Consider the following 27,388-nt stretch of genomic DNA (forward strand, 5'->3'; position numbering starts at 1 on the left):
AAAACATCTCTACTTACATTAAAACATTATGAAATTATTTTGCAATTGACTTTCTAACAACAAACTGGGGACTTGGAATGATTTAGGTTTATCATTTTTGAAATGGTTAGCCATAGAAATATTATTTTCAATGCTCATGTCCCTCACATGAGCATGAAATGATTACTCTAGAACAGGAGGAGCCCGTTTTCATCTTAGTCATCTTGTTGCTTCATAGAGTAGAAGTGTTAAGGGTAAAGTGGCCACAAACAGCAGTTAATTCCTGTAATGTTACAAAGAAATGTCCAGAAGGGGTCAAACTGAAGATGCATTTAGTCTGACATCCTGTCTAACAGTGGCTAAAAGCACATATAAATCTCACAAATGTTCAGCACAACAATGGAGGAGCAGCCAAGGAATTTGGGTAGATAAGAAAATTCCTGTGTGACTTAAGCTATTTATTTTGGAGTGACCACGTAGATTTCACTCGTCATGACTGAAAGGAACTGTTAGCCCACATGAAAATATAATGCTCTTTGTGTTGGTCAGAATCTGACCCAGACACCTGTGACAGGTAGAAAAGAAGTGGCAAGTGTATGGCAGCTCCACAGTGCTGCCCACAACACTTCTGAAACAAAGATCCTGTTCAAAGAGACTGCAAAAACAGCCCAAGTTTTGCCATAGTAAGTCCGAGCATCGAGGAGGAACATTACAAATTAAATCAGAACAAAGTTCTCCTAACTCGTGGTCCAGCTGGATGGCACCTGAAATATGTGTTTTCTGAAGCCAATCACCAACGTAATGAAAAACCTCATTGTGTTCCTACACAGATGGCTATTCTAACTTCATACGTAGCTAATACAGTTTTATTTCAAAAACAAACAAATAAAACCCAATGCCTAGAGATGAAAACAAAGCTATTTCTTACAGGCAGATGACAAAAAAAATATGGAGATTTTGGAAAGGGTCCAGAGGAGGGCCACAAAGATGATCAGGGGGCTGGAGCACCTCCCCTATGAGGACAGGCTGAGGGAGTTGGGTTTGTTCAGCCTGGAGAAGAGAAGGTTGCGGGGTGACCTCATTGCAGCCTTTCAATACCTGAAGGGAACTTACTCCCAGGAGGGGAGTAAACTCTTGGAAAGGGCTGATAATAGCAGGACTAGGGGAAATGGCTTTAAGTTGAAAGAGGGAAGATTTAGGTTGGATGTCAGGGGGAAGTTCTTCACTAGGAGAGTGGTTAGGCCCTGGAACAGGCTGCCCAGGGAGGTTGTGGATGCCCCGTCCTTGGAGGTGTTCAAGACCAGGTTGGACGGGGCTCTGGGCAACCTGATCTAGTAAAGGCGTATGTTTGGTGGCCCTGCCAGGCAGGGGGGTTGGAACTACATGATCCTTGAGGTCCCTTCCAACCCGGGTAATTCTGTGATTCTGTGAAAGCAGATCCAGTCATAGATCTGATACAGAAGTCATCCCTAAGAGAAACGAGGCAAGAGGTTCATCACTGTTACGTGGTATATAAGTGATGTTGAAACAAGCTTATATATTACGTAGAATAGATTAGGATGCACCACTCCAGTGAAGTCCTCACAGAGAATGGTGCTGCCCCACACAGGGCTGATGTTTACTCTGGTTGTCAATTCTAGGTGTAAACATCATAGAAAAGCTAAAAATCCCAAGAGAAAATGTGAATTACAGCCTTTTATCAGGAACCCTCACATCTAGGAAGAGACTGTTTTATTTGGGAGAGAACAAGACCAACAAAACCACACACAAACTGCGGATTTGTTTGCTTGGTTTGGAGGGAGGGTGGGTTTTATATGCCAGCAAGCAAGAAAAACCACAACCCCCCCGGGGGTTCAGATGCAAAATGAAGATTCCAAAGATGAGATAATATACAAATGTATGTACAATTTCTCTCTATGAAAGAGACTGGGTCAGATCACCTTACATTTCCTGCACAGGCGAGACTATGCAATGTGGGTCTTCTTACACGTGGTACCTTACCATTTGACTGTACCCAGGAAAACAAAAATCCATCACATCAGCTAATTCTTCAGTGTATGAGAAGCAGATAACACTGGTATACTTATCTGATACTGAAAAGAAGGAAACATACTCCTCCTTACACTCTCTGCCTGTTATTTTTGGCTAGCAAAAGGATAAGGATACAAACTTCACCCCAGCAGACATTGCTGTTTAACAGAATCCAGTCTTGCCCGTGAGCAATTATTCAAAAAAATAATATGTTCCGATGATCTCAAAGTGAAGATCATGTACCATGTCAAATCCTCTTTGAAGATGCAACACATCACATCAGATGACATATTTAAGAACTGCTTGGAAACCAATGGCACAATACAGATCAAGACTCAAAAACATAAAACCAGGGAGTGTTAAGATGCATTTGGCTGTTTTAAGTATAGAATATCAGGGATGGACAGAATGCATCCATAAACATATCAACCATAGTAAGTATATTATGACTTTTAAGCACACTGTGAAGCTTTAATATATTAAAGAGCAATCTGCCACATCATTTTTGGCTTTTGTCACATGCTATTTAAATTTACATTCAGTTCGCAAGAAAACTATCATCTCTGGGTAACAGCTCATATTAATAAGTAGCGGAGGATTAACTCTATAGGTCTCAAGCAGAGGTAACAGAATCTTTACCTTCCAGTACTGTAAAATATATCAACATTACTGCCTTTCCAATCCTCCCCCTGCTATGACAGCCAAAGCTTCTCAAACCCTAAATGATTGACTTACAATGAGAAGGACCAAACCTTTACTACTACTTCCTTTCCCATGTATTTCTCTCATTATCTTTCTGTAACTGAAGTACTGCACCACTGGAATACCCCATCTTAACAGAGTTCATATACTATTAGGTCCTGTGAGACTTGCAAAGCAGAGAGGAGGTAACGAAAAGGTAAAAGTGGGTCTGAGCCTAACAGAAAGTAAATTGTTGGATTCTGACACAGTAAAAACCACAGAATCATTTTTTATTACACATGTATATTTTTAGCTTCAGCTTCTCAGCTGAATGTGTCACTTCAAACACATCAGTTCTGTGACAGTCTTCACACTGAACATGAGAATTTATTCTCCTAGGCTCTGTTTTGCACTTTCTGACCAATGACAGAAAGGCTTCCTTGAGTTTACCTGAGAGGGAGCCTTTGGGAGAGATGTCACTCTGCAGCTCGGTTGGGCAGCTTGCAGAACAGGAATTGAAATGGGTTGTGATTCCAGTTCAGCCACAAGCATTGGACTGTGACTTGTATCAGCATCTTCAAGAATTTCTGCTGAAGGAAAAAAAGAAAGAGGAAAAAAAGATCCGTCATCTGTTCTAACATGGCCACAACCGTGATATGCTCAGTCAACTTTGTCACACGTATGGGGAAGTGAGTGTAAAGGTGTCTATGTGAAAATGTTTCACTATTCTTCGTGCATGAAAAGAAACCCGCATATACTCTATCTTCAACTGATCACTTGCTGAATAATCTGGCACTTAGCATTTTTTGCAGCCTGAAAACATGTACAGCATCTTTGTGAAAAATATATTGACAGATGATGAACTAATATTAGACTTCTGCTATCACACAGAGCCAAAAAAGGAATTTTAAGCCTAACTACAATTACTGCTTAAATAACTGCAGCTATGGTTCACTTTAAGACCGTGTCACATTTCATTCGCATGTTGGTTTTCATATGCATAACTTCAAGCACTGAAAACAGATTTATGCTGTTATACACCCAAGAACACAACACCTTAAACATCCTCAAGCTTGACATTAAGTTACCATAATAAAAAAGTTATAAAATTGATGCTGCTGCTGATGATACACACACAATCCCCAGCATTCCTGCAAGATGTATCAGCAAGTGACTCATTCTGACAGAGAAATCCACTAAAAGGTTACATGTACAGAGACACTGGTGGAAAATGTGAACTGTTAAACCCACTGGTATAACGGTTACTTCATTTTATCCCTAAACATCATTCTGAAATGAAACATTGGACTTTCACTGTAGCTATCAGGATATCCCAGTCCTGACTTGTGAAGGACAAGGAATCTTGTAAACCAGAGGGGAGATATAGAAAATTTGGAAGAACAGTGGAAATAATCACAGATCTTCCCTTGTTCCTATTAAAGATCGATTATTTCTTATGCAGCTTTAAACAAAATTTTACAGGACAGACAGTGGATAGGCTGAATTAAATTACATAGCTACAAAAAAAAAAACCCACAAATACACGTTACATATAGATATAAACATGTTATGCCAGATGTATCTATGAACAATCCAGATGAGAAAGAAATATCTTCAATAGGCAGGTGCCTATTGGTGTAGCTATCCATACAACCCTAAGCAGCATCAGAGAATCACAGCAGGTTGATTTTGATCACTACTGATGACTACCATTATTAAACAGGTGACTTGGAGAAAGGGATGGCAGCATCACCTCATCTTTTTCCAAGGAGTACCATGTAATAAATCTCCAATAAGCATTTAACAAACTATTTTCAAGTAAAGGTTTGGCAGTGTATAACATTTCAGAATATATTTTCCAGGCTGACAGTGATGTAGCTGTCCTAAACTATCAGGTAGCAGCTTGCTTAACACTGTATATACAGATAAAATGGGAATCCATTCAATGCTAACCAAATACTCTTATTCATTTTTGCTATTTGTTCCACACATCCAATTTCAATCTATTTCTTTCTGGTTAAGGGCTAATAGCGTGAGATACACTTCTCTTGTCAAAATCATAGATGTGGAAATTAAAGAAGAAAAACAATTGTTTGAATGATTCCATTTATGCAACTTTTGATGCATCTGTGCAAGCACATCTGTGTTATTACAGCTTAATAATGATTTCAGTTTAGTTTGTTTGTGAATACATATTCAACAACGCTGTTTCTATAGGTTTGCAGCAAGTACAGAATATTCCAGGTATTTTCAGATAATAATGCAGAATCCACCATAGAAAGATAAAGGAGAGGAAGGAAGAACCACTTCTTATTTGCAGTTGAAACTAGTGCTAATAAATGAACTACTTTCCATGCTTTATCACAGCAAGTATCTCCATGCTACAATCCGCTATGCTTGCTTCAGTTACCCATCGAGGAAGAGAAGAATTTCTATACTGTAATAGGAATGCTACAAACTTAAGTTTATTACAGGTTTTGAGACACTGCAATATCACCCTGATGGTGTGATAAAAGCAGTGAGAAGGAGTGTTATGGAACAGGACAGAGAGAAATCACTTGACCTACCGGCGTTAATACCTACCCTATGGAGAGCAACTTGAAGAATGCTCAGTCTAAGTGCTTTTGAGATCTGAATTCGACTTCAGAGAATAAAATACATATTTTGCTACTCTACTTTTTTACAGGTGAGTACTTGGTGTGATATTTCTTTCCAGTTGTAGACTGGTACAGACTGAGCAGAGGGAAGGCAAATCTTGATTTAAACCAATCCAATTCTCTGAACAAAAATGCTAATCCTCTCCCCACAGCAATTGCTGTTAAGTTTTTAATACCTTATTTTGAGAAGGCACTCTGAAATTACTTCAGATGCTGTTAGAGGAATCTTCAGACCTCAGAATCCATGTAAATATCTCAGAGAATAAATAACAGCCAAATTGTACCTGCAGCCTGGTTAAGCTGCCCTGGTGATGGAGAACGTGAACCCTGATATTGTCTGTCCTCAGAAGTTCGAGCAGTTGCACGGTCCATATCTACTGGGTGTCTCATGAGGATTCTCTCTGCTGCTCTGGTCATCCTGGGTCTTTGACCTTCACTGAGCTCCCCAATGCTTTCATCAGAATCCTACACAGAACAGCAACATCAAAACAGCACGTTTAAAAACTGCATTAACCCTTAAAGCACACAGACTCAAAATTCTTCTCTGATACACAGGGACGTTACGTGTGCTTACACACTGCTTGCCAGAATCTGCAGAGAAATGTATTAGCTCCTTGTGTGGACAGACTGAGTAGTCTATAGCTATGGGAAAGCCAACAAGCAAATTAGAGATGCATTTTTAATTGGCAGTGCTGATGAGAAAATGTCAGTGCAATTAGTCAGACTCAGAGCTGACACCATAGAAAGCCATTCTTTAAGTTCATCCACCAGAGCTCATTAAACAAAAAGAAGACAGACAAAGGAACAGTTACAGAGGTGAGTGATGTTAGTAATTATTTAGACTAAACTGACCAAGACAGACGGAAGAAACTGCCTATGCATTACTAAAACAAAAAGGAAAGATCTGTCCTAAACAAAGGTGTACATCGACTATGTTGCCTTATTCAAAGTTCAATTCATTTAAACATTCCTCCAGATAGGTCAGTTAGACACTCAATCCCAAGTGCTATTTTCCATTTAGAAAATGCCTCGATGTGTTACAACAAATGACTTTTGCTTTTTGTGATGCAGTTATATTTTTCTGTTAGTCTGCTTTTTCTGCCAGGCAAATATGAATATGTTGAGGTTTTGTTCCAAGATCAGTATCAACAACATATGCAAAAGCGCATGAAAGCATTTGCTGACATTCTTCATAGCAGCCACTTGAATATTCTAGGCAGGTAAGTGCAGTGAACCTGGAACGCTAAACATACCAGCTACACTGCTGAAGTGACAGAAGACTTCTCTGATGTTCAAAAGGACGAATCTGATGCAGTGAAATGGGCAAACATGCACCTTGCAAATTAGGTATGTGTGATACTCCGCACATCTAACTTATAAAGACAAGTAACCTTCAGTGGTTTTACAAGTTTTGAATTAAAAAAGAGACTCAAGTGAAGTGGGATCGTTTCCAGCAAGGATCAAAGTGTATGAACTTGTTCCACATCCAACAAGACATAAGGATAAGCTTGAGATTTCATAAGCTTAATGTTTTATTTACTTTTGAGTCAGAAAGTAACCCTTCAAAACTCACACGTTTGCTGCAAGGAAAAGGACAGTAAGTTACCTCCAAATGGTACCTTCCCTCTTGAACAGCAACAGGTGCTTGATTTAATTTGGCTAAAAGTGCCAGCACAGGATCCCTGTGATAGCTTTTATGGCTTCTTCCCACCACCTGCCCTTCACTGGGAGGATCATAATCCTAAAACAAAAGAACAAAATCCAATTAATACACGATCCAAAACTACTTTCGTGTGAACCTGCATCATTCTTAAGCTCACAATTAAGCTTTTTTTCTTTTACAAAGGAAGCTATTACGGTTTCCATCTCCTTTTTTCTTACTCAGAGACATGCACAGTCTTTGAAAAAGCTTGATGCATACGATTGGCACACTTTGGGAAGGGCAAGGTCTACTTTTAAGTCTTCATGTCCAGAGGACAGTCAAGGAAGTGAAGAATACCTTGACTTCAGAAGCTTCCACGTCAGAAAAAAAAACCACACTACTGATGCTTTAAGCAGCTTTAACTAATTCCAGTCTCAATTAACCTACTTTAACAAACTAAGCACACAAGCAATTAAAAGATAGCTCAAAGCTGAAACAGCTTAGAGCATGGCAATGTTCTACCCTGTTTAAGATGTCTTAAAGTTAAGAAAGCATAGAAATGAAAATGCATATTAGCCATCTCTCACCTACTGGCAGGAGGTATATAAACTGTATCTTATTGTTAACTTATTTTTAATATAAATTAGTTTGTACAGCATGCTTTTTTCTTAGGAGCTGTGAAATTCCAAGCATATTTGTGAGCATACAGTTTTAGAAGTGTAAATTTTAAAACATTATAAAGTGAAAATGCTTAAAGACATCCAATTCACCCCTCTGCTCAAAGCAGATTATCACTCTAAATCAGCTTCCTTGGTAAACATTTCCTTACCATTTCATTGGCATCCAGTAAAGTACTTGTTAAGCTTTCAGTGAGGTTTGGAAAAGACAGTCCTCCTTCTGTTAAGGTTAAAAAATGTTTGAAGTTATAAATACTAAAAAGCACAGCACTTATAGAAAAGAAAATGTCACAATCTTCAATAATTGCAACATTGTTCTTCAGTAAATTGGGAAATTATTGCTGCTGGATGTGTAGTGTAAAATAGATATCCAACTTCCATCGCTTTGCTTTCAATATAACTTAGTATCACATTGGACTCGTGCAAGACAGTCCAAATTATTTTCCAAGTTCATTTCATAACTGAAGAGCAGATTTCATTTTACTTTAGGTTACTAAGCAGGTTCGTTTCACACCAAGAAAAAGAGCAAGGATGTCTATCAAATAAATCCACAAGCATGAAGTGAAATTTAAAGGTCAGTCTCGCAGTTTTATCTGACAGAGTATGAAATGTAATTTCAGTTGACTGGAAGAGAATTCTACAAGGGAAAAAGAAGATCCAAATTGTAATTTCCACAGGCTGGTTTCATTAGTTACCTCTTGCAGCCAGCATCTGGTCACAGCTGAAGAGAACCTCCCCTTCTGAGATGGGTCTGTCTGCAGTTTCTGTTTCTGTGGGGGTAAGACTGCTTTCCTGAGTGGACTGCTCCGAACTGTCTGTAGGTTCTGCTGAGGGAACCTGTGGTTCATGAGGAAGCGGCTGAAAGGGCTTTGGTGATGACTGCCAAGATGGTGAAATCAAGGCCTCTGGTTCCTCATCATTAGCCACTGACATCTCACTAAAATGTAAGAATATGCTCTGTGAATATACCAAAATGCATTGAATAGAATAAACTAAAGTCTTAAATCAATGCTGAAATGAATTTGCAAGGAATTTTTCAAGTGAAAGTACAGCATTTTACTGATAAGTTCAAGAATCAACATACCTAAAAACATTAATGAGACTCAAATAATGTTAATGAATTTCTAGCTATTAATAAAGACGACTACAATAAAGTCACTACATTTATTATTGACTGTAACGCTATCAATTTCATGCTTTTCATGGCAACAAATAAGGACACAGTAATTCTGAGAAATGTCCGTATTTCACACTTCCCCTCCAAATCTAAGTCAAGCAATTCAGAACAAAAATAATCCTGGTTTAATTCAATACCTCGAGGCATATACTTGAAGCAGTTCTCTCTACAGACTTTTAGAGGACATATTTATTCATAAAGAATTCAAAAAACCACATAGCCTGGTAAACTCACACAGCTTTGGGATTGAATGTTTCTTCAGCTAATGGACTGGGTTTCTCCTCTTCCAGAGGAAGTTCTGCATCATCCCATGGGTTTGGAGGTGCTGGATTTTCCATTTTTGCAGCTTCAGAAGCAGGAGGGCTTGGTGTGATTATTTCAGGAGGCGTACTGATGGGGGTAATCACAGGTGTGCCAACACGACTAACAGCAGCTGGAATACCAGAGCCTGCAGGTGTGAAGACGAATATCAGATCAGAAAGGAATACAGGAAGACAGGCAGTTCCCTGTAAGCACTTGTAATGTTTGTGATGCCTTCCTGATGGCCATGATGAGACTAGGTGAAAATGAGTTTCTTTTAGAATGGTGTTGGCATTTGAAGGAGGTAGAATAAAATCTCAATTCCTTACCTCCTTCAGTAAGGGAAACTACTCTGCATTTTAAACACTATGCTGCTTTACCTGGGGAGTGTAAAGTTGGTTCAGTTAACGCTGGGAACACAGGAAGAAGCAAAGGACAGTTACTTCTCTGATGTGAAAAGTGGAGGACTAGGAAGGGTGGAAATCACACAGACCATAGCAATGTGCATTAAGAAAACAGAACAGTTAGCAGACAGATGTTTGCTTTTTTAATACAAATTAGCTCATAATTCTTGTATTACATGAGTCCTCACTTGAATCATAGCCTCAAGAATGTTTATCCTGAGATAACACGTCTTTGAAGAAGAAAATTAAAGACAGTAGATTAAAGCATATTTGTTCCTTCTAAAGTTCAATGATCATTTTCACTACCTGCTTCTTTCATTTTTTCTTGTTCACGAGCATCCCCGCTCAGTTCTGTAATAGATGGAGAAGACTCCGGGGTTTGGACTGGAGGCATTTCTTTTTCTGAAGGTGGTGTCTGTGGTGGTGTGGCCTGAGGTGTTGGCAATGGAGTAGGCACAAGAGGCTCCTGAGGAAAAGAATTGTAACCACAGTTCTTATCTCAATGCAAAACTCCTACCTTCCAGAGTTAGGGCTGAGAGCAGGGAAGGAGGAGAAGAGAGAGGATATGACAAAACAGGAACAGTTATTACTTAGATATACACCTCATGACTCTTCCACCTAAACATAAAGATGCACCAGCCTACATTGTCTGCCTGGACAAAACAAACAAACAAACAAAACACAAAGCAATAAATGTTTTCTGACATTTTCTATAAGAAAATTATATAACACAACAAAAGCCAGCTTTGGATAACACAGAATTCAGTTCTTTTCCTTAGAAACAAACTCTGTGCTCAGCCTTGAAATAAATAATTAGATAGATAAATATAGCATGCTGCATACAGCACAAAGGAACTATATATAAAGTGAGATAGGTTTTATCTTGTTTCTTGCTTAGGTTCAATAAAGAATAATAAAGATATGAAAATCATGTACATTCAACTCTTCAGTCTTTTTCTGGCATCTTTGCCTTGCGCATATTTGAACCACAGCGCTACCAAGAAATGATCCCTTAGAGCTTTGCTAGGAAAGCTTCAATAAAACAGATTCTTACCATCTCAACTGTTGCACTTGGAAGAACATTTGTAGCAGGAACTGCTTCCTGAGCCTGCTTGTTCCCCAGCATGGTCACAACTGTCTCACTGAGCACTTCATTGACTAGATGAGTGATCATTTCTGAGTCCACCGGGACACCAGCATCAATAAAGAGCTGAAATCCTCCCCCACCTGCAGCTTCAACTGAAAAGGAAGGAACACAAAGCATGCATCCAGGCCTCAGCAGCTGTGCATTTTACACTCTATCAATGTTTTCACATTCCTTTGCAGGAAGTGATTTTTGTAGTTTATATACAAATAAATGATCCCATGAAAGAAACTAGATAAGCAATTCCAGATCACAAAAGAAGACAGTGAAGTGCAGTGACATCACAGGAGAGGATGGATTTGTCTCCTGTTCTCACAGATTTATAAGGAAATTTATTTTTTACACATCTATTAGCAAAAGATAAGCAAATAAACATTACAATCTTAGCAAAATGTCACATGCATCTAAAATGTCATTTAAATGGTCAATGACAAGATTTGAATTGCACAGTGGTGCCTTTTATGTGTTCTTTTTCTTTTTTTTTCTCTTTGATTATTTATTTCAGCCATCATATCATGCCTGCTCAGCCTCAGTGTAAATTAAAGCATGCACTTTTGCATGCTAAAATTTAATTGGATCAGCACTACCTGCTCTTAGGCACAGCCAAAAAAGCTACCTATGCAACTTGTTAAAATTAGCCTATATTTGACACAAAACAACCTATCTGCTGAAAACAGCACTTTCTACTTACCAATGTCAGAGGTTACATCCTCGCTGTCTTCTCCTTCTGATGTGCTAACACTGGGCACAGTTTCTCTCTGAACTGGGTACATCTCACTGATAATTTTTGCCATTATTTCTTGTTCCACCCTAGCAAAAGAGAATCAAAGAATCATAGAATTGTAGGGGTTGGAAGGTACCTCCAGAGATCATGGGGTCCAACCCCACTGCCAAAGCAGGTTCCCTATGCCAGGTCACACAGGTAGGTGTCCAGGCAGGTCTTGAACATCAACAGAGAAGGAGACTGTGTGTAGCTGTCAGTAAGCACCAAGACACATACAAGCATAGAAAGGAGCATTCTTGATACAGAACATAAGGAAGCTCAAAGAAGAGAGGGGAGGGAAGATTCTTCAGATTCATTCCTTCTTCCATATAATCCTCCTGGTACTTTGTTACATCTTAACTCACCAGTTTATCAATCTGTTTTCTATAGTTTCTCTCCTTTCAATCCATTCATCCAAAACATCAGAAGACAGCTGAGGAGCAGAAGCCACAGGAGGAAATGAAGGACCGTTGTATGTTGGTACGGTGTCTTTAAAATGTCCATTAATCTCTAGAAGAGGCTCCGTAAACTCTGGAATTTCATCCCTCTCCTCTTCCTGATCCTAATAAATAATTAGTAAATTAAGTTATAATGCATTTTTGGAAACCAACGTAACTGAGGTAACTGTTAGATGTTACACTTCAAGAAATGGTTACACCATGTCACTGCACACAATTGACACAATTCTAAATGTAGCAAACCATACATTTGCAGAGGTATAAGGGTAGCAGAACAGCTGGGTAAAACATGACTCGTATTACTTACACAGGGCAGGGAGCCAATGGTAATACTACTACATGAGACATTTACTTGTGACATAACTCTGGTTTCATCGAATGTACACTCAAGAAATAACCTAAAAACTCAATCCAACTCAATCCATTCTATGATTCTATGGCTACTGAAAAGTTGGAAGCCATTTTTGGACAATGAGTTTACAAAAGATATGGCGAGAGACACTCTGAATTTCACCACAATGCACTATTTCTGGAAGTACTTCAAGTTACTCCGTGTGTTTAAAGTATTTGTTTCTGAAGCTTGTCATGCTCCTTTCTCCTCAGTGTTCAGAAGGAGAGATCACAGCATTAAGTTGCACCAGGGGAGGTTCAGGATGGATTTTAGCAAACACTTCTCAGAAGGAGTGGTGATGCAGTGGCACAGGAGCCCAGGGAGCGGTAGGGTCACATCTATGGAGGTGTTTGAGAACCATGGAGATGTGGCACTGAGGGACGTGGTTTAGTGGCCATTTTGGTGATGGGTTGAAGGTAGGACTGATGATCTTAGAGGTCTTTTCTAACCTTAATGATTCTGTGACTCTATAAGTCCCAAAAAGCACCAACCCATCATATTGTACCAAATGTCTCCTGACAGATGAGAACGTGCATCCTTCATTCAAAATCAAAAGTATCTTAAAAGTAGCATGACTCTAAGAAAATTGGGCATACTGATAAAAGATGAAGAGCCAAGCCCTAAATTACTGGCAAGAATCATGAAATTGCATAAAAAGGTAACTAAATGTAGACTTACATTGAGCAAGAAAGACCTTCAACTTAGCCAAAGGAGAAAAAAGTTTATTTTGCTTTTTTATTCACTTAATTTTAAACTCCTTCCCCTCTACCCCCCAAAAACCCAACAAATCTGTATTTCTGTGAATGAAAGGACTAGAGGGAATGGTTTCAAGCTGCAGCAGGGGAGATTCAGGCTGGACATTAGGAAATATTACTTCTCAGAAAGGGTGGTCAGGCATTGGAATGGACTGCCCAGGGAGGTGGTGGAGTCACTGACCCTGGGGGTGTTCAAGGAACATTTGGATGCTGTGTTGAGGGACATGATTTAGTGGGAGCTATTGGTAATAGGTGAACAGTTGGACTGGATGATCTTTTAGGTCTTTTCCAACCTTGGTGATTCTATGATTATATGAAAGGTGAGAAAAAGAAAAAAAAGATAGTAACTTTTCCTTTCTCCTTCCTTATCCCAGCATTTATTCTACTTAATACACTGTGAAACTGAAATCTCAGGATAGATCCACTATGAATATTACAACAGAAAGTGGCTGGAGAGCTTCTGCAGCTTTAAATGGAAGTGTGGTTTTACAAAGAAAAGCTGTACCCTACAAAGCAGGCAAAAAAGAATACACGTATTTAGGGAATCACAAAGATCCCGCATTTTTCTGCATTCATTCAGAAATAAGATAGTAAAGTTAAACTCAGAATGGCACCAAATGACTTCCATGCTGATAAGAAGTGAGTTCTGTTAGGATCGAGGCATTCATAACCATAATTCATTCTGACAGCAAACATAAAGATGTCTTTACCCAGCATGTCATTCTGCATTTTCTTCTGACTGCATTACCCCATACGTTTTCTTTGATGTTGCCTATTTAATATAATCTTTTACTGGAAGTATGCAAGATGCAAACATCTGGATTAAATAAACCAAGTACAGACAAATAAATCCTGCATACAATTAGTAACTTCTGACAAGCTTTCACAGTTCTCCTGCATCTCTACATTACGTGCACAAATCCCAAAGACAGTTACATTCATTTTGGAGCGATATCTTTTCTCTCCGGAAATTTAATAAGAAAAAGAGACTATTCAGTGTCTAATCGCACAGATTGAACTTGCAGATGTATCACTACGTGGACTGATCCTGAATAATCTGCACTCCTGTCTGCACATCAGCTTCCTGGAAACTGTTATAAATGTTTATGACAACACCCAATCAAAATATGGCATCAATTAGAAAATCCTTCAGGTAGGGTTGGAATATTAATTGTAGCCCTTTCTGACAAAGTGTCAAGCTCATCTTTACTTCCCAAATACACTCACATTTCTTTAAATGGTCAGGTAATGCGTATTCTCTTCTACAGTTCTTACAAAGTCAGACTGTGCTGCAGGTGCCACCTGTGAAGTCCAGCCTGAAGAATTCTACGTGTAAAAGAACCACAGTCATACTGTCTCTGAAAGCACCTGCTGAAAAACAGAGCTGGGGCAAATGTGTTTACTCTCCTTTCTGCATATTACACATTTCAGGGCAGAATTCAGAATGGAAGAGAATATTGTTTGTTAAGGGATGCAGGGAGTGGAGTATTTTAGGGTGGTACAAAACCTTATGTTTACTAGGAGAAACCAATGATTTGGAAAGAGAATGATCAAGGTCATTTAAGGAGGTGTAAGTAGAAAATAGAAGGACAAGGGGATAAAAGGGAAGGACTGGCTGCATGTAAATAAGCAGCTACTCAGTATTGCTGTCTGGCCTTGCCCCCTGCTTGATCAATGCTCTCTGTCCTCTCCTAATACACCAAATTCCATTTCTGATTATTTTACTGAGAAAAGGGCTTTCCATCACATGTGCTTGAAAGGAGGCTGAAGAAGCAGCAGCCCAGCAGGGCCTGAGTGTTCTTGGTGCCAGCAGCAGGAGCAAGTGCACATAAGCATATCAGTGCATGAAGCATCAAGCCAAAAGCAGCCACAGAGTAGGACAAATACTTTGGGATTGCAAGCCCAGCTCCCAGAGCTGGGTTCCAGGACCAGGCACAGGATATAAATGTCTAAGGACAGATAACAAAGGGATCCTTACATATATGTATGTATGTATACATACAGAACCTGTCTGGACATACACACATATACACATACATTCCAGATCTCCATTCTAAGCTGTCAAGAGAATGGAACAAGACCAGCCCACTGGGGTTCAATCCTGATACATGCAGCTACATACACACCCTCTGTTTGAGCCTGCACCTATAGGCAATACACGCTAATCCTCCCTACTGGCTGGACCTGGGAACAGGCAGCTGGGGCAGCTTTGCTTCACTCAGACTACCAAGGCTGCCAACCCCTAATAAGCAGCATTTCAGCTCCTGAATGTGCACCTTCTGGCTGGAAAAGTAAAGCAAATCTTGAGAAAGGGAAACCTCAGAGCCAAGATCCTGAAGCTTTTGTGCAACATCCATTAGGGGATAAAGAGGGGGAAAAACAGCTATTTTACAAAAATATTTACCCTCTTTGGTTTAACAGGATTAAGTTTCCATTAAAAAAGGAGGGTGTGGGGGGCAGGCAACATGAAGTTATTTTCCTGCATAGCATTTTAAGTACATTCTTTCATACATTTGAAGCGAAGTTACTGTGACAAAAGCATCTTTTGATGCATTCAGTATTGCTGCCACTCCAGAGGTTCATTTGATGCTTCTACATTTTGTTTGTCTTGCACATTTTTAAGAGCATTGTCTGTATGTTCATAGGCCAAAACACGTTTCACTTGGAACATTTATATTGGTACTGTGGCTATAATATATTTCATTGCCAAAAATCAATGATAAAAGCAATCCAGAATTAAAATGAGAACAAACAAATAACTGTTACTTGTGTCAAAAATGTTATGTTGTGGGACTTATTTGTTAGTTCATAAACTGCTTTCTTCAATAGTTTTCTTATTTTATTTTAAATAAGAGGAACTTTTTTTGTGCAAATAGAATAAAGTTTTTCCAAACAGATTTAATTCCTCCCCTCCAGGGAAGAATTCCCCCTACATAAAATAGTTTGGGAACCAAGGAATAAATAAACTATTTCCCCACTTTTATTAGGTAAATCACACCTTTAAAGATGAATAAATAAAGTCTAACAACAACCATAAAAGAACCTAACACAAAACAGTTGGGGGAGATTCCTGAGGAAAAAACATTTCAGGAGAATATTAGCAAATAACAGCTTCTAACACTTACTGATACTTAAATGCAGCAGGAGGTAGAAGCTGCCATTGCCACAAAGGCAAGATACTACACAGCATCCAGGTAGAAGCACCCTGCTTCCTTCAGAAGCAGCCTCCTTTCCCAGCTACCATTGAGTTTCTGTTTGTGCTCTTCATCTGGAGAGGTGAAATACAGCCTGGTTCACCAAAGTTGGATTGGGGGTGTTTGGCAGCCCCTACTCTAACAAGCAAAATCAAAGTAACTGCTACCTAAAGAGACTACAGTGTAAAAGAGCATCTCCAATAAACCCATGCCATTATACTGAAGAAACATCTGCGCTGTTAAACAGGCATAGCTACACTAACAAGACAACATCCAGCACATCTTGTCACCTTAGTGGGATCCACTGGGTAAGTAGAACATTGTCTTATTTAAGTTAAATAATTTCTGACTGAAATAACCAAAGCATTTTAGGACGTCATAAACAAGAGTCTCGTATATGCATCACATTTAGAGCTTAAAACTGTGAAGTCTAAGTGCTACGAGAACCACTTTTATTTCTTCTGGATTCTAATGTATCCAAATAAAACCTAATCTTAATTTTTTATGGTAATTTTTCAAAGGTTCTTTACTAATACACTCTGATTTGGAATACTGCTTTAATACCGTGAACAGTTCAGTATTACTCACTGCATGTTCTTTTTAAAGTTGCTCATAAAATAAACAAATTTTCTATATTTCATTTTCCATTGTGACAGAATAATAGAAATCAAATATAAAAAACATTAAAGAAATGACATTTCTGCAATATAATTACCTGTACGACATCAGTAACATCAATGAAATTAGTTCCTGGAAACTTCATGTCTTCTTCCTCACTTTGTATATCTTCTGGAGCCTATTTGTAAAGGCAGATGGTAATTATTAGATTGCTCACGTTGGAGGTAAAGAAGAATATGCATTAGCAGAAAAACTTCATGCCAAGGATGCAGTCACATCACCACTCTTGTCAACAGCCCAAATCCAAGACAAGTGATTTACCTATCCTAAAAAGTGAGGGGAAATTTCTCTGCTTAGTACAGAAAGAGCTTATTAAAACCCCTCATCGTATGCCAAATAGATATATATATATAAAAAAAACAGGACATGAGAGTCTGAAAGTACCTTAAGCAATCTACTAATGGGCAATTTCTACACAGGTATTAGAGACATTAGTTACAAATAATGGTTGCTATTTTAGTCACTGGTCTCTGTCTTATCTGTTGATTCTCTTGACCAGACCTAAGCCAGAACAGCAGCTGAAACACAGCAGATACAGAAGGTACAATAACCAAACAAAAATAATCACTACATCTCTGTGCCCTGTTCAATTCATGCTGTCCAAACTGCATAACACACATTACAGAAAACCACTCGAAAAGCAGCATGCTACCCTGTAAACATGTGCGCTACTTTATAACCTTATCTTATAATATGCAACAGTAAACTTTTATTTGTACAAAACCTGCTTAGATTATACTAAAAAAACACTTCTAAAAGGGTATATGGAAAGAGAAGGGAGGGGAACAACTCCATGGCCTAGCTATTTTGTGTTATCACACAACAGGCTACCAATGAATGTGCATGTCACTCATGTTTATAATATGGCCAAGGAACAGAAAAAGGAATGAAGAACACCCTCCACTGAAGCCAGTGCAGGGCAGGCATTTAATGGTCCAATATAAGGGATTACAGCTCTTAACACAGCATCATTTTTCACTGTGGTGATTAAATAATCTAGTAAGTACAATGTCTTGATGTCATTTTTCATACTCTTAAATGAATCCCTTGTAGTAAATTCTTCAAAGTAACTATGCCATTTCTCCTGGAGCTGCCTAATTTCTCTAATAAAACAAAATAATGAGATAACATGGCAGTAATTTAACAAAATGGACTGATTACTCTTTAAAAAGAGAATTAAATTCACACGTTTAGACCAATCAGTACCTGTATTACAGCATCAGCAGGACTAAGTGCAGGTTTGGGTTCTGGAGGGACATGGTTTACACTCACACTGCCACTTGAAATACTGTCAATATCAACATTTGGTAACACCTAGGAAAGAAGAAAAAACCAGTCTGAAAATCTGTGTGTTAGCTCAGCTACTGTTGTTGAACTGTTTATATTCTATCTTCCTATTCCTACTCAGTCATGAAATATTATCCTTTTTCTTCTCATGTTACTTGATTCCCCCTGTTCTCTAATTCCCTGGACTTTGTCTCATATGCAATGAAAGGTGAACAGACCCATAACAATTTATGTAACACACATTACATAGACATGCAATCCATTTCAGCTGGCCTACAAGCCACTGTGCAGGGCTGATTATTGGCTTCATGTTGTCATATATCTGGTAAGGTAAAAGGCACGTGGGTAGCGATATGGAAGGGAACAAAGTACAAACTCAACCTGTATTTAACTTCAAGATCCATGAATCATTTATATTTGAAAGGTGTATGTAGGAGTGTGTATATTCTCAACAATTTGAATCCAAGACACTGAATAAGTCAGAAACATTAACTTCCTTGACAACAGACTCATATGAAAATAAGAGAAGGCTAGACAAGGACTTCAGTGGTTGATTAATAAGGAGTGAAATTCTTGGGTTGAATATCATGCTTGAGAGAGAAGTCTAAAAGACCTAACAATTCATCTCAAGGCTGACACCTACATTAATACTTGTTTTATCCCAAGTTTCTTCTGGCTTAAAAGTCTCACAAAGAGGAAAAAAAACAAGTGAAACACTGTGACATGGGACTATCTTACAAACAACTTACATAGCTGACCTATAGAAAGAATAATGGTTCTGTTTGGCTTAAATAATTTAAGTTGTGATGCTTTCTTGGTCCCTCCATTCTGAATGTTCATAATGTTTGCAGAAAAACAGCTACTGATGTCAAAGTAAGTTACTAATGGATGAGACCATTAGTTGGCATTAATTCATTGACACAAACAAGTCATCACCCTTGACACATACCTGCACAGACAGCTGAGGGGGATCCTTTTTCTCTGATCTCATCTCTATTACAGCTACGTTTGGCTTTTTTACTTCAACTGGAGGCTTTGGTGGCACTTGGGGAATAGAAGTTGTGACTGTAACAGGGGGCGGTTTACACATAACTACTCCTGCAGGCTGCACTGAGGTGTCATTAATTTGGGTCTGACCTAAAGAAAGTTTTAAAACAATCACAGGTAAATATCAACCTTCAAAACGAGGCAGTAAATTAACAGATTGAATTCTGGGTGTCAGTGTTTTACATGAAACAGAGCGATTACAATTACAGACCAAGACTTTATTCTACTCTAATACCACTGACTAAAGCACTGAGCCTCACCAAGTAACCTTTCCTAATAAAAATGTGGCTGTGGTAAACGTACATTTCTAGCAAATGATTCGGTTTCCTTGACTAGGGTGACACCTACTGCTGAAAACGAGCATAACTACATTGTCTTTGCCACTCAAAAGCTACACGCCGTGCTCCTTTCCCTTGACATCCTTTTAACCATATTCAAAATACTATTACACATCGTATAGCATCCCTTAAATTTGGATAGAGACCCTCTTATTTTGTTACTTAATTATCATCTTTAAGTGCTATCTCTTCCCAAAATAAGGTCTATATAGAGGTTTTGAAAGTCCAGGAACACAGAAACCATGAAAATGAATCATGTGTTCAGCACAATCCTGCTGAAATTGCTGGACTGAAGTCACTGTAAGTGCTGAATCCAAGGCCAAAAGAGCTGGTCAATCAGTTTCTACTTACACAGATACCAAACAAAACCAAATGGAATGGAATAGAAATGGAAAGCACACTAAAGAAGGCATATACAGATAATTTCTCAGCCAGATATCCAGCATGAAAGATGAGAACTGGAACATTTTAAACCTGTTTTCCAACAAATTTCTCTCACAAGAAGGGCAGCTGAAAATCTCACAGACCGTAGCAAATCACCAACATGACAAGATTGAAGCTGCATTTCCACAGAGCAGCATGTACCAACCTACATCCCCTCTAGATGTTATTCATTCCTACCTAGTGGAATAGCCATAGGAATTAGGTGACCTTCAAGGGGACCGCAGTCAGCAGACACATCTCTGTTTGGACTAAAGAAATACTGGTTTTCTTGAGCAAGTGCATACAAAGGATGCTGTTTCTTTGAGCTGATTACTGCTTTCTGTGCATGACAAGACGTCTGTGTTCCTGCTGACTTTACCTTGGTACCTGAAACGAGAGCAGTTTAAGTTGCACACCTTCAATGCACGAACAAACTCAGTAACATCACACGCTACTGAATCAAGCCTTGGAAGCAAAACAGTTACATTTTTTGCTGTAGGATGGAAGGGCAGAGTTGTAAGAGTGCCAAGTTAGATGTCTCAGTATTGACAGCAAGGGAGAAATTATAAACTTTTGAACATCTAAATCTACATTACATGAATATGTGCATAAAATTTAATCTTAGACCTCTGTTGTTTACAGTCATCATGCTTCACATATAAAAGGCCCATTAGCACATGGCATCAAACATTCTTTCTAGCTCTATTTATATTTAAAAGCTTCCTAATTAGTTGAATAATGGGAGTCAATGATTATCAATCTTTATTATCCCTAAGTTTTATAATGTGACTTTTACCAATGCAGACACAAAAGTAAGCCAACCCATTTACAAAGTGGCATTTTAGTACTAACAAATGATGGGTTGCAAGACTAAAAACAAAAATAGCAGGTCATAACTCTTCCATTAGAAAACACAGATCAGAAAGAAGCATCTCTGAGAAAGGATTTATTGTCATGTTGGATAAGCAAAGCAGTGAGAAATCTCAATGCAACGCTGTGGTCAAGTGGTTAAGCATAATCCCCAGATGTCTCAATAACACAGCAGTAAGGCAGAGCAAGACAAGACTTCCATATACGATAATGTAACAATCAGCTCTAATTCTGCACCTCCGTAAATACTGAAATAAGTTTAATATTTAAAGATTAATTTTATTAGGGGAATCACTTGGAAACTGAAGTAGCTGTAAACTGGAGCCAAATGCTCATTATATATCAGATACAAAATCTAAAGCACCCTGTCTACTCTTGAACCACAAGATACCTAACAACAGGAAGAGGGAACTAAGGGCAGAATTTCTCATGTCATTAAATGATGAGCAAATGCCTTTCTTCAAAGCACCAGATTAGCCAGAAATATTGTTCTTTACTCAAAGACAAATTACAGGACTCGGTAACATAAATAGATACAGTTCAGTGGCTTGTGATTTAGAAGAGGTCATACTACACAACCTAACAGCCTCCCCTGGCCTTGAACTTTTGAGTAAAAGCAGAAATTGGCAACATGTCTGTAATGCTGCCAACTTGTAAAAACAAGGTTCTCACAGCAAGAATGATTAAGTACTGTGTACACACAGCACCTCGCTTTAATTGCTTTCAACTTTTCGTTTCTCCCTGAAAAGTTTATTTTCCCTGGGTAGAAACTGGACGTTCAATTATACTTTGTATTAAAAACCTGGCGTTTTACATATATTTATTAGTTCAAATTATGCAAGAAAACAACTTTTTCTTTTAGAGAAATGCCCTCCTGCTCATAAAAGTGTGAATAGTTGGATTTTTTTCCCCCAGTTTCCCAGAAGAAACCAGGCATTAGTCACTACAGTTTATTTGCAAAGAAAATGGTTGAGAAAGTTATAAAATGACTGAAAGGAGACTCTCCAGACGGCTGTTTCAGTCTTAAATAAACATCCTTATTCTATCGTTAATTTAAAACAAGCTCAGTGGACTGCACTACCAAAAAAGTCATTGGATTATTCTCCATTTTTCAGCCAATCAAACTCAAGGCCAACTGTTAGCAATGATATTAAAGCCTTAATCAGCTGGAAGATCAAAGCCAGTAAGGGAATCTGGGGGTGCAACTGAATCTCAGAATCCTATAGGTTGAAAAGGACCCCAATGCTCATCCAGTTCCAACCCCCTGCTATGTGCAGGGTCACCAACCAGCAGCTCAGGCTGCCCAGAGCCACATCCAGCCAAAAGTACTACAATGACATTTGGAAAAGAAGCTGCACGACAGGAAAGAGCAAACCATGTCTAACACACACTGGATTTGATTTTCTTTTAAGAATCGCTTACCTCAAACTGTTGACTCAACTTTATTTCACTTTATTTACACTCCTCCTGTAGAGGAGCAGGAAACTGTTTCTAATTCTATTGGTTACACTTTCCTGCTGTAACTGCATCTTTCAGAACAGCAGCCCACAGAAACATCTGATACTTTTGGCATCAGGGTCATGCAGGATACTGGATAATTACTTTCCCATTTTATTGGCAAGACGTAAGAACACACGCTAATTAAGCAACTTGAGCAACTGTCATGGAAGAGTGAAAGACGCGTCATGGCAGTATCAAAACAAAGGCTGACCTCAGCCTAAACGCACAAAAATCAGAGAACAGGTTAAACCTTCATAGGAATGCTTAAGTAAGTGATACATTAAGAAAAGAAAATCCACCTTCCCTTCCTCCCTTAGACAAGAATACAAGGGTGTCTTTTAATTGCTGTCATGATATCAAGAAAATGTAACTTTCAGGCAAAAACAGAAAACTACAGACTTAGTGACTTGGAAGAGAATGCATTTGGGTAAAGGCTATCCAGAGTTCATCCTGTTTTCAGGCAAACAGCTTTTAAACTGTATTTGTCACACTCTAGAGTTCTAGAAGACTATAATCAGCATGGATCCAGTACACTGTTCTCTTCTTCATTTACTATTCACCCCAACACAATACAAGGCAAAGCACAGGAGAAGCTTATCACAGCTTCATGCAATTTGTACCTTTATGTTTCAACACATTAAATACGGTAGTGGGTGAAAACTGTTAGCATCAAAATATCCAATGAACTGCTTCTAAGTAAAGTTAAATCTATGGGGGAGGTGAATGGAAGGACACAGGGACCACATACTTTTCCCACCCATTTACCCCTTCCCCCTCTTTTAGGAGGAAGTTTTTCCCCCAGAGGGTGGTGACGCACTGGAACAGGTTGCCCAAGGAGGCTGTGGATGCCCCATCCCTGCAGGCATTCAAGGCCAGGCTGGATGTGGCTCTGGGCCGCCTGGGCTGCTGGTTGGTGACCCTGCACACAGCAGGGGGTTGGAACTGGATGAGCACTGTGGGCCTTTGCAACCCAGGCCATTCTATATTATGATTTACAAGGTCTTGTTTCTGAAATAATAAAATTGGCTTCCCTGGAAAGCTTGTAACCTTCTCCAAAAGAGAAGAATTCTATAAATCTAGACAACAAACTAATTTAGGGCTCAGCAAAAGCAGAACTGCTAATTAAAACATATTTAAAGAAGCATCTGTTCTCAAATGTTAGAGGCAACTGTATCATAACTACACTAATTGCTAACTAACACACATTTTATTCAAAAGAAGTAGAATAACTAAACTGAAAAACTAAATATATACATATTTAGTCATATCAAAACTACAAGCAAGAAGACAGTAGTTTTAATTGGCTTTTCAACATCTGAAGTTAAGTTTTCAGGAGTGTTTTTGTTCTTTGCCACGACATCACATTTTCAGGGTGGTTTTCAGAATTGGAAATGCATTCTAGCATCAAGACTGATTCTTTGTGGGTTTGAGGGCAGTCATAAGAAAAGTGCCACAATAACATAAAGACATCTCTGTGCTTAACACCCAAATCTTGTACTGTTCTGAGGATCTGCAACCTCAGATGCAAGTCATAATTTCCAAAAACATAGTAGTGCTGATCTTCAAAGTCATAAACAGTGTTTAATACCATCTATTTTTATGGCCCAAAACCATGGTTTCATTAAGTGGCTGCCTTCATCACAGTAACGCCCTGTATCTCATACAGAATATAGTATTTTGACAGTTAGAAGAACACAGTTCTTCAATGTGACAGTTTAGATTGCATCAACTGCATGGTTACTGCATGAGCACAAGCCCAAGAAGTGAAGAGGGAAGGCAGCCAATAAATACTGCACTCTTTTCCCACTGATGCTCACCCCATTATCTTGATTGCTCCTGCTACTATCACTTTCATTGCCTCTTAAATTCAAACACATTCTTTTCCTTGATCATTATCTTTAATCAATCAACTTGCTTGCCCTCTGCTGCAGTGAGACAAAGAGCCCTTGTGGCTTTTTCTTCCCCCTTTCCCACTTCACTGTTGCTTTCTATGCTTAGATTTTCCAGTTTTTGTTGTTTTTATTTTACCTCTTCAAAATTTATAAAGCAACTTCAATAAGGGAAAACAGAAGCTTTAATACACTCTTTCCTGTGCAGATACAGAGAGCAGTGCCCAGAAAACTTCAATCATAATGAAAATAACAGTGCAATGACTTAGGGAGTTTCTTTGATTAAAATGTATCCTTCATAACAAGCTTTTCTAGTTATTGCAGAAGAGAAGGCTCCAGGGAGACCTCATTGTGGCCTTCCAATATTTGAAGAGGGTGTATAAGCAGGAGAAGTATGACTGTTTATGAGGGTGGATAGTGATAGGACAAGGGGGAATGGGTTTAAATTAAGACAGGGAGGTTTAGGTTGGATCTTAGGAGGGAGTTTTTCACCCAGAGGGTGGTGACGCACTGGAACAGGTTGCCCAAGGAGGCTGTGGATGCCCCATCCCTGCAGGCATTCAAGGCCAGGCTGGATGTGGCTCTGGGCAGCCTGGGCTGCTGGTTGGCGACCCTGAACAAAGTGGGGGTTGGAACTGGATGAGCACTGTGGGCCTTCTCAACCCAGGCCATTCTGTGACTCTATGATTATTAAGAGTAATAGTATTTTTCAGATCTCAATAGATTTGAAATGAATCAATCTACTAAATGACACAGCTGGCTGAGCCTGATACAAGTAACCTACACCAGAACCTGGGTTAACCTTCCAACACGCTCAACTTATAGGGGCTTATGCAATTACTTCCAGCAATTCCACATCTGAACTTCAAAACTTCAGCACCAAGTAGTATATACTATTATGTTTCTTAGGTTTAGAAATAAAAAAGAAATTGGAAAAACCTGCTGGTGTTTTTTTTAGTTTTGAAAGGAGAATCTTTCAACATTCCTGCAGTTGCTTCAGCCCTAAAGGGATGAGCAGAGGAACACAAGAAATACAAGGGATTCCTACTAAGAAAACTGGTGAAGAACACATTGTTCACAGCCAGGAATTACTTACCTCTAACACACTCTATCACTCTGGGTCTTTGAAGTTTAGATTTAGGAGATGGAGAGTTGAATCTCAGATAAGGTGCTTTTTTGAGAGTGCTACGATGGCCCTGGTAAATTGGTTTCCCATAAACTTGGCTTAGATACTCTTCATTTTGTACTGCTGCACATCCACTCACAGGCTCCTATCACCAGAAGGAAAGAAATGAGGTTTAAAGTTCTTCATATATGAACATTTGAACACAACAGAAGAATTACAGAAGTCTAGGGGGGAAAAAAAAAGTTTTGTGAAAAGCATTATACGCTGCATGCACACACGAAAACTTCTGCACATAGAACATATATAAGAAATGCTTACAATCAGGTGGATGAAACATTAGGTGCAGGGGAAATCAAACTCGTAGCATGACAATGAATTCTACATTCCTATACATGCTTAGACTTAGGCTTCTACAGCACACAAAAATAAAAACAACTCTCACAAGAAAAGTCCACAGCCCAGAGCAATAATTTTCATATAAAATTATTAGTCTCATACACATTTTTTCCCCACAAATCCCAGAATCTAGAGCATAGATTGCACAGCACTACCACAAAGAAACCAAATACTTATGAACTCACATCTGTCCCCTTTTTATTCCTCTGCAAACTTTCAGAATAAAAATAAGTTCTAAAGCCCGGTTTGCTTATGTTATCTTGGGTGTGATTCTGTGACTTAGCTGCAGATAAAGGCTTCTTTGTTGAGCATCCTTGGATTTTCTGAGTTTTTGCCTTTATTTCTTTACTGTTCTTCATAGCCTTGACATTCTGAGCTCTCTTGATCCATGGGACCTTTTGATCATGTTTCACTTGTTCCAAATCATTTCTTGCCATTTCTGCCTAAAGATAAAACACAAACATAGCCTTGAAGATAAAATCTCCTTTTACTATCAGAAGAGTCTGTGGATAACTTTGAAGTTCTAAGAAATGGTCTGCGCTTTTTATGTTAGCCTGCGAGTGTGACCAAGTGATTTTCATTAAGCAATGAAAGCTTCAGAATAGGTATAAATATTTTTCTATAGGAAACCATAAGCTACTAATAGTAAAGCAGTTTTCTCACGTTGTCAGGTTGGGGGTGAATCACACTTAACTATCAACATGAAAGAAACAATGTGAGCTGGAAAAGACACAATGCAAGAAAACCAAACTCTTTTTTTCCTCCAGCCATACCTGAATTTCTGCACTAATGGCCTTAATCCGCTCATCCACAGCCTTTCTGATACGAATCTTCTCCAATGCATCTCTGAAAAAGAAGGAACTGTTTTAGGTCTGAAATGGCACTTATTCCTGGGAAAGCAGAAACCTTTTCTGTGGAACTCTATGGAAACAGAAACCCAGAACACAGATTATGCACATCTATGGTCTCCAAAAGACACTGAGCACACTTGAATTGGGTTCCCCAAACCTAAATATGTTCTTACATAAAGCCACCTGCAAAAACCGTCCTGCTGATATGCACTAATAGGATTGCAAACATCTCTGAGTAAGTGGCAGTTCCATGCCCGTTCATATTTTCCATCAAAAGCCAAAGAAACGGGTCTACAAATATTCCAACTCAAAACATAATGAGCAGATGACAAAGGTTATCACTTCCTCTACAATACAATTATAGCATCTATCATGCCTGAAAAAACCTTTACATGAAAAGAATTACCATTCTCAAGAAAACACAAGAATATTTCAGCAGGAAAATAATGACTGTGATTGAAATTGGTGCATTTAATGCAACTGGTTAACCAAGCAAAAATTCAAAAAGCAAGAAAATCTGCTGTACAACATGTAATTCTCTAACATTATAAAGTCTCTTCAGATCTGAATGGTGACACTGTCGTAGAGTATTTCCATGCACATTTGTCTACAAAAAGTTCAATGCACCCTGCTACTGACAGCAGAGCACTTCATCCAGTTGACAGCCCCAGAGTTCAGATTTATCTTCTGGAGAATAGGCTGTATAGATTTGACAAGTAACAGGTACTTG

At 38.8% G+C, this 27,388-nt stretch overlaps 1 protein-coding gene across 9 annotated transcripts in view; it reads right to left on the reverse strand.

The window, feature by feature from the left end:
- Positions 1-27,388, reverse strand: part of KIAA0586 (KIAA0586 ortholog) — a 60,364-nt gene that overhangs the window by 23,733 nt on the left and 9,243 nt on the right. For 4 of the 9 annotated variants that reach the window (XR_014946186.1, XM_015865720.3, XM_015865717.3 and 1 more), the window contains 17 exons: positions 26,581-26,653; positions 25,993-26,250; positions 25,382-25,556; positions 20,225-20,413; positions 19,168-19,355; positions 18,138-18,245; positions 16,969-17,049; positions 11,821-12,017; positions 11,384-11,502; positions 10,603-10,787; positions 9,855-10,014; positions 9,079-9,292; positions 8,363-8,604; positions 7,820-7,887; positions 6,955-7,089; positions 5,633-5,813; positions 3,142-3,281 (listed from right to left, as the gene is read on the reverse strand). Coding sequence is in view for 7 of the 9 variants with exons in the window: in XM_015865720.3 (XP_015721206.2) it covers positions 3,142-3,281; positions 5,633-5,813; positions 6,955-7,089; positions 7,820-7,887; positions 8,363-8,604; positions 9,079-9,292; positions 9,855-10,014; positions 10,603-10,787; positions 11,384-11,502; positions 11,821-12,017; positions 16,969-17,049; positions 18,138-18,245; positions 19,168-19,355; positions 20,225-20,413; positions 25,382-25,556; positions 25,993-26,250; positions 26,581-26,653 (2,713 nt within the window). In the remaining 2 variants the exon portion in view is untranslated. Of the gene's footprint in view, positions 1-3,140; positions 3,282-5,524; positions 5,814-6,954; positions 7,090-7,819; positions 7,888-8,362; positions 8,605-9,078; positions 9,293-9,854; positions 10,015-10,602; positions 10,788-11,383; positions 11,503-11,820; positions 12,018-14,286; positions 14,386-16,214; positions 16,328-16,968; positions 17,050-18,137; positions 18,246-19,167; positions 19,356-20,224; positions 20,414-25,381; positions 25,557-25,992; positions 26,251-26,580; positions 26,654-27,388 lie in introns of those variants that run through there. The other 5 variants (XM_015865721.3, XM_085547841.1, XR_014946187.1 and 2 more) reach the window with 4 other exon arrangements.

This window comes from Coturnix japonica, chromosome 5, assembly GCF_054131305.1.
Source record: "Coturnix japonica strain WE chromosome 5, WE-NBRP24, whole genome shotgun sequence".
NCBI classification, from domain to species: Eukaryota; Metazoa; Chordata; class Aves; order Galliformes; family Phasianidae; genus Coturnix; species Coturnix japonica.